This window comes from Triturus cristatus, chromosome 5_2 (genome assembly GCF_964204655.1).
Source record: "Triturus cristatus chromosome 5_2, aTriCri1.1, whole genome shotgun sequence".
NCBI lineage: Eukaryota > Metazoa > Chordata > Amphibia > Caudata > Salamandridae > Triturus > Triturus cristatus.
This window is the reverse complement of record NC_140588.1, coordinates 352180962-352188028: the sequence shown is the minus strand read 5'-3', so window position 1 is coordinate 352188028 and position 7067 is coordinate 352180962. Positions and strand designations below refer to the sequence as shown.

General features: G+C 42.1%; 1 protein-coding gene across 3 annotated transcripts in view; it reads right to left on the bottom strand.

The window, feature by feature from the left end:
* Positions 1–972: 972 nt before the first annotated feature.
* The window catches only part of RIPK1 (receptor interacting serine/threonine kinase 1), a 215206-nt gene continuing 209111 nt past the window's right edge, over positions 973–7067 (bottom strand). For all 3 annotated transcript variants that reach the window (XM_085607158.1, XM_085607157.1, XM_085607159.1), the window contains exon 12: positions 973–2818. In XM_085607158.1, coding sequence (XP_085463284.1) covers positions 2532–2818 — 287 coding nt within the window. In that variant the 3' untranslated portion in view covers positions 973–2531. The remainder of the gene's footprint in view (positions 2819–7067) is intronic.

The following is a 7067-nucleotide window of genomic DNA, read 5'->3' as shown; positions in this document are numbered from 1 at the left end:
TAAAGAAATAGTTGTATTAGATAAGTACCATAAGATCCACTGCACACGATCTATTAGACATACATTGTCCCAAATTGCCCCAGAGGCACACTGTAATCACCAGGATTGCCCTCTAGATCTTTCTAAGGTTGCTCTCAAGGAAGCCTTTTGGGGGCATAAATTGGCATCAGAGGGGAGCAATAGCAGGCAAGGAGCTTTAGCTGTTGCCTTTCTAGATTTAAAATTGCACAGTATGCACAAACCTTTCCTAAATTATATCTCGGCTCCTTTAGCAAGAAAACTGTATATTAGGTTTCCACATGGATCACTCCCCTTACAGTCTTATTGTGCAAAATGGAAATCCAAATTGGATTAGAGCACAGCTTGTCCGACATGCCAGTATCCAGATGAGAACCTACAATGTTTTTTCTTTTTCTGTCCTGGATATGCAATACCTAGGTCGAGATGGATTCTACACATTTTGAAGTAACCGGGAATTAGGCAGTGTGTAGTAGCATTAAGGCTCCTGTGAGCAGTCAGAGGAATCCACTGTTTGCGCAGTTGTGAAGTATCTGCACTGGAGCAGGAGAATTAGAGCAAACACGATAAAGCAAATAATTATAGATGCTGGCGAGCCATCCTCAAATTAACACTTGAACTTAATTAAAAGATGGAATCGGCGTGGATACGTTTCCCTTGCTGTCTTTTTTCTTTAAGCCTAAGGGAGATGGAGTTGCTTAAAGCCGCCCTTTTTTGTCTACTTATGTCTCAAAACCTTAAATACAATGAGCTGGAGGATATAAAGTAATGGTTTTAGCCTCTGGAATCAGGAAGTTTTTTTCTTTTATATGGAACTTTCTACTATGTGCTGTTTTTATTTATGTATTCTTAAATGGTTTTATATTTGGAGTGTTATACATATCTATTATATTTTTTATGTTTTACTCATATACTGCACTTTTGTGGTCTAAACACCCAATAAAGTCAAACTGATTGTTTGAAATAATTTTTAATTCTGACGATACCTTACATTTTGTGGATGAAGTTGACTCATAAGGCTTGCCTATAAAAAGCAGAATGAAAAAGACGCTCATTCACACAGATGTGGCTACCGACATCTAAAATACATAATATATACATTGCCTCGCTGTCACATCAGTTTCGCATTATCAAATAGTGTGGCGTTTAGTCCTTGGGAACACGTGAAAATCCAAGAAATGACACTGGCATAGCCATGCTGCTCGACAATCCATGTGTACGTACCAAAATGTATTGCTAAAATAAATAGAGTACAATATGGATTTACACAGCACACACAACACACTGCTTAGACCAGATGCAGTGCAGTTCATTTATGAGCAGGTTCGGATTAACAAGTGTATTCTTGAATGCTGGTGGTGCCGGAAAGAGGGGAAAATATTTTGCACAGATGATTGGAGTAATTGCCTTACAGAATCCCTGTTCATGCTAACCAGCAAACATCAGTGCTCCCGCTCAAAATACTTTCTAGCCCTCAAACAGAGTGTTAGAGAGACTTTTAACAGATCCTAACATAGGACTCATTCAATCACCCACCCACAGCAGGGGACGACCGGTGTGTGATATTAGTGGATGCTGGAACATAACTTGGAGCGCTGAATGAGAGATTCTATTTAATGCACGCTGGGCCTTGGTGATAGCTTTGAAAGCAGATTCCTTAAGAAATGGAAACTGATTGGAGGCTTTAGGGATTACTGTGTGCTGCTATTACACTGAGTGACTAGCTTAGGTGCGACTGTTTAGGGTTTAGGTCCAGTTGAGTAGCAGTGATTGGAGGGTGTTACATTAATTTACTCTGCTAACATAAAGAGCTCAGCGTTGTACGCATGTGATTTGTCAAGAACATGTTTATGGATGTTTACGAAGCAGGGGCGTTGAAAACTGACTGTATCAATGACGTCCGTGATAAAAATATAAGCTTTTAGCGATTCTTAGTCGAAGACCTTTGATGTGCTTAAAGGATGCGCTGTACCATGACCAGGTCAATGGAGGAGGAGGAGGAGGAGGAGGATGGAGTGATTTTGAACACCTAATACCAGTCAGCCAGGAAGCCCATAGTTAAGCTGGTAGATAACGCAGGTTGTCTCAGCAGTACCCAACACTGCCAAATGCATTTGCAAACTTAAAAATGAATGACCAAGTTAATACCCTCCTTTATCTTTACATTCACCAGGCGACCAATGCCCTTTCTACACACTATACAGCACTGATTATTGGGATCTGTAAATCGGTAATACAGCAGTTCTTGATGAGAGGTTAAATGACGAAAGCCTCCCAGAGTTCTTTGTTTTTGGGGGCCTCCCCAAAAGCCTCCATTTTCCGTGGTTTAACTTTAAATGTTTTCTTCATAAAAGCTGCACACCAGATGCATTTTGAGGCCCATTCCAATGACTCTGTCTTTAAAAGTAGGTCTGCAGAAGTGACCATACTTGCAGATTTCCACTTGGCATGATCTAGTTTCTTTTAGCAGAACTCCTGCAGACAAGTCCAAGTCCAAGGAGCTTCCAGCGGGCTCAGCTGTTGACGAGGTTTGTCAAGTCAATCAGGAGGTCTGTTCGGTGGCAGTCATAGAGAGCCTTAGCCAGCTTCCCCACAGTCGTGCCTTTTGTTCCTTCCCTCATCTGCCACTTCTGCAGCATCTGGTAAACCTTCTCTTTCAGTCCATCCCGCTCGTAGTCATGGTCGATTTCATCAATTTCGGGGTCACGCAAGCCCAGTTTGCGAGCACAGGCTTTCCACTGTCTCCCTAAGTTGTCTCTCACTAGATCAAGTTGCTGTTCCGCAACTAGCCTTGTAGACTCTGAAAGAAATCAAAACCATATCAGGGTAGCACGAGGCAGGAAGTAAACCAATGATAAAACCTATACAAACATTTATTTCTTCTAAGCTCAATTATCTCCAAACTTAGTTCTCCCAGCCAAAGAAAGCACATTTAAAAAAAAATCAATAGCATATACAGGAATGCTTATACAACACATACCAAAACATAAATACGTCCCAATATCATGCTGCTAGTTTATCTATACCACCAATTCTTATTTTACGTAATTGAATACATGTCTTGCTCTTTTCTTTGGTGTGTTGTTAACATAATCTCCCTATCAATTTTTCTTCAGATGCCAATTTCTTCTTTTTAAACAGACTTCTTTTTATAAGATCTTTTTTTAGAGTGGGGGAGCCTGGGGCAATAGGTGGGCCATATACCATTGTGTCTCATAAGACGGCAACAGGTTTTCCTAGTCGGGCAGTTCCGAACCTTACAATGCTTGAACAGAGTGCTACTAGTATCATCTGATATGCTGATTGGGCTAGTCACATTATGAACAGGAAGGGTTTGATACAGAGGGAATGATTCCCCCACACTTTTGATAAACTCCCTTCCAAGAAAAAAATTGGCTTGTTGAATTTTTTCTCCTCTGCATAAGATGTGGTCCATGTTTCCAAAGCTGGCCAACTGATTTGAGACTCAGACTTGATGGTATAAGCTCAAAAACATTGCGCTATAGCTCACAAGAATTCTATGAGGAATAGCACCATCGTAATCCGCATTAACGTCTATGCCTACCTATGCACAGAGAATATACCAGAGGGTCGTTCTGCAAATCAAGAGAACTTAAGGTTTTCTCCAGAAAAGATGACAGCAGGAAAAAGTTGAATTTGCCAGCATTAAAGCATTAAACCCCTCCGAGAACAGCTGAAGGAAGCATTTATCTGAGCGTGGAAGAATAGAGAGAAGGGATCCCTTTCAAAGTTTATATCGAAACACTATCTTTTAGGTCTATTAAGCAAGACTTTCTATACTCCTCTGAGCCGAGTCTTAAAGGGCAGACTTCGGCTGCAGCACAGTAAGCCTCTCCATCAGAAGCTGTGGGCAGTGGCTAAAGCAATGAAGCGCTCCTAGGCCACCATGAACTTAGCATTGCAAACAGCATAAGTGTTAGAGATGCTGATTAACTATTTTGAGGCTTTTTATGCAGCAATGCAATCAAGAGCAGAATCTTTTGAGGTAATGAACTAATGAAGCTCCTGTCATGTTTTCAGGTCTGACACCATCTTTAACCATGTACATCCCACAGCTTCGGCAACCAGGTCTTCAGAGGTAGCAATGCACAAGTTAGTGGTTACAAAAGACAATTCCATCCCTTACAGCCAGTTCTTCCGGCTTCTTTCCCGGGGTCAAGGGTCTTGAGCACATTCCTGGAAGAAATGAAGGGACATCTTTCATTAACTATAAAAGTGTTTTTTTTCCTTTTGCAGGAATCGAAGCCATGTCCAGGTCCATAAGACAGTGCCTCACTCTTGAAATCCTGAAGGAAACTGGACCTCCAAGGCGCACTACTCAGCAGATCCACGCTCCTCCCAAAAATGCAGCAGTATGCTGAGAACGGCCTAAAAAACAAGGCCTTTTCAATCGAGGGAAGCACATAGCTGAAGCCTTTCAGATTGCTACCCTCGACTGCTTGCACATCTCTCCAGCCAATTGAAAATAAAAGACAGCTGACTTTTATTCGAGTCTTGCTTCGAAATAACGTCATTACACGTTTATTTTATTAAAAAGCTTTAGCGTTATTACTCTCAATGAAGGCTGGAACAATCTGCAGTTATCAAAGTGCACTGAAATAACCGGTGCAACTCTTGCAAATGACTGCTGCAATATTTAAGATTAAGTTTTGAATATCCAACACTATACCAGCTTTGCACAGAGAACAACGATCCCCACCTCTGCTTGAAACATTCTCAATCCGTGAAGAAGGATGTTTTAAGAGAACAGTCTGAAAGTGAGACATGGCAGTTTTACACTTGCCTCTAGATGCCGCCAGTGCAACCGAGAAAGCTCATCAGAGAAGCACAAGCAGAACCGACAGATAAACCCTTAACTGAAGCTTCAATTACCATGAAAAAATCATCCTTAGGGACTGGAATCAGGTGTCTGATCTTCCGAAAGAAAATAAGTTACTTACATGTAACTGTAGTTATCCAGTATTAGAAGCTTTCATAGACTCACATGCTTGAATCATTCCCATCGTCGAGATGGGAGTCCCCGTACATCAAAAAAGCAATGCTAAACCAATACAAAGAAGAAACCACGCCTAGGCCCATTTCAGTTTTGTAACCCATGTCTCTCGTTTTGTAAAAGAGACCAAAAGAATTTCTTGAACCAATCAGGACCCTTCACCCTCTAGAACACTCCCGAGAGAACCTTAGACCTTCAGATTTTCAGAGCACTTGTGCCAAAGATAACCCTGGAAAAACCAAAGGTGAGTCTCTCAGTGGAGGAGGGCGGGTGGCATGTGAATCTATGAAAGCTTCCAATACTGGAGAACTACAGTTACAGTTAAGTAAATTATTTGCTTACTCCAGTATTGGAACTCTCATAGATTCACATGCTTGTATCAGAGTAGCAAGCAGTCAGTAGCACATTTTTTCTCTACTTAAATAATTGTAAAGGTGCCGTTCAAATTGTCGATCTGTAGGACAAAACAGATGTAACTGAACAAACCAATGTCCCCAAAAACAGATCAAAACTCCATGCTTAAATCTACAAATTTAAAACACCATAAAAACCAACCCCTATCGGGGTAAATATCATATTATAAACATCTACACCAAAAGACATTTACATGAAATAAAATGTGCGCAGTGTAATAGTAGAGAGGAAGGAGGAATGAAGGAGAGAGTTCACCGTCATTGGAAAAGGTTCCGCACCACCACCACCTGTCCTACTGCCACATCCTTGTTAGCGGCAGTGTCCAAGCAGTAATGTCTGGTGAAGGTGTGAGCACTCTTCCAGGTAGCAGCCCTGCATATATCCTGGATAGGTACTCCAGAAAACAAAACAGTGGAAGTAGAGACTCCTCTTTTAGAGTGAGCACGCACCCGTGCTCATAGAGATTTTCCTGCTGCTTGATGGCAATATTGGATTGCATTCGAGATCCATCGAGCAATCCCCCTCTTGGAAAGAGGATAGCCCTTTCTGGGCGCACTGAAGGATACAAAAAGCTGTGACGATTTGTGAAAAGTTTTTGTTCTTGCAGATAGAATTTCAGATAACGCTGAATATCCAGGGAATGAAGAGCTCCTTCCGCTGCAGTAGTCGCTAAAGGGAAGAATGTCTTAAGGGTAAGAGGTTCATTCAAATAAAAGTCTGATGGCACCTTGGGGATAAACTGGGGGTTAGTATGAAGGACCACTCGATCATCCCTAAGCTGTAGAAACGGTTCCTGTATGGTCAAGGCCTGAATTTCTCCAACTCTCCTGGCCTATGTCAGCGCCAAGAGAAGAGCCACCTTCCAAGAAAGGAATTCAAGGTCCGCCTTATGAATGGGTTCAAAGGGATGTTTCACGAGTTGTGATAATACTATATTAAGATGCCAGAGAGGTGGCAAAGGCTTAACCGGGGGAAGGTACGAAATAGGCCTCTCATGAACTGCTTTATGATTCTTTATGACCATAACAATGGTCCTGAGGATGTCCTCCTAAAGCGAGATACAGCAGCTAGACGGACTTTAATTGACTCATGTGCTAGTCCAGATTTTGCCAATAGCAGAATGTAAGGAAGGATCTCATGAGATGAGGATCTTAGGGGATGGACATTAGAATCTTGGCACCATATACAGATTCTCTTTCATTTCATCCTGTATGTCTTATTCATACTCTGCGCCCGTGCATTTGAAAGGACATCTCTGCAATCAGATGAGATCTCTAGATGTTGAAATTCACAGTGTTCAGGAGCGATGCTGCTAAGCGAAGTGATTTGGGATCTGGATGTAGCACCAGTCCCTACGACATCGTCTAAAGAGATGGAATGGGATGGAAGAGAATAGGTTGTACCTCCAAGAGGAGAAGTTCTGTGAACCAATGCTGTCTGGGCCACGATGGGGCTTTTAGGATCATTCTGCACAGTTCTGCCTTGATCTTCATGAGCAGTCGCGGTAGGAGGAGAATCGGTGGAAATGCGTAGGCAAAGATGCCTGACCATGCCATCAAAAATGCATTCTCCCAGGATCCAGGTTGGTGACGCCAACTTGCGAAATACCGGCATTTCTTGT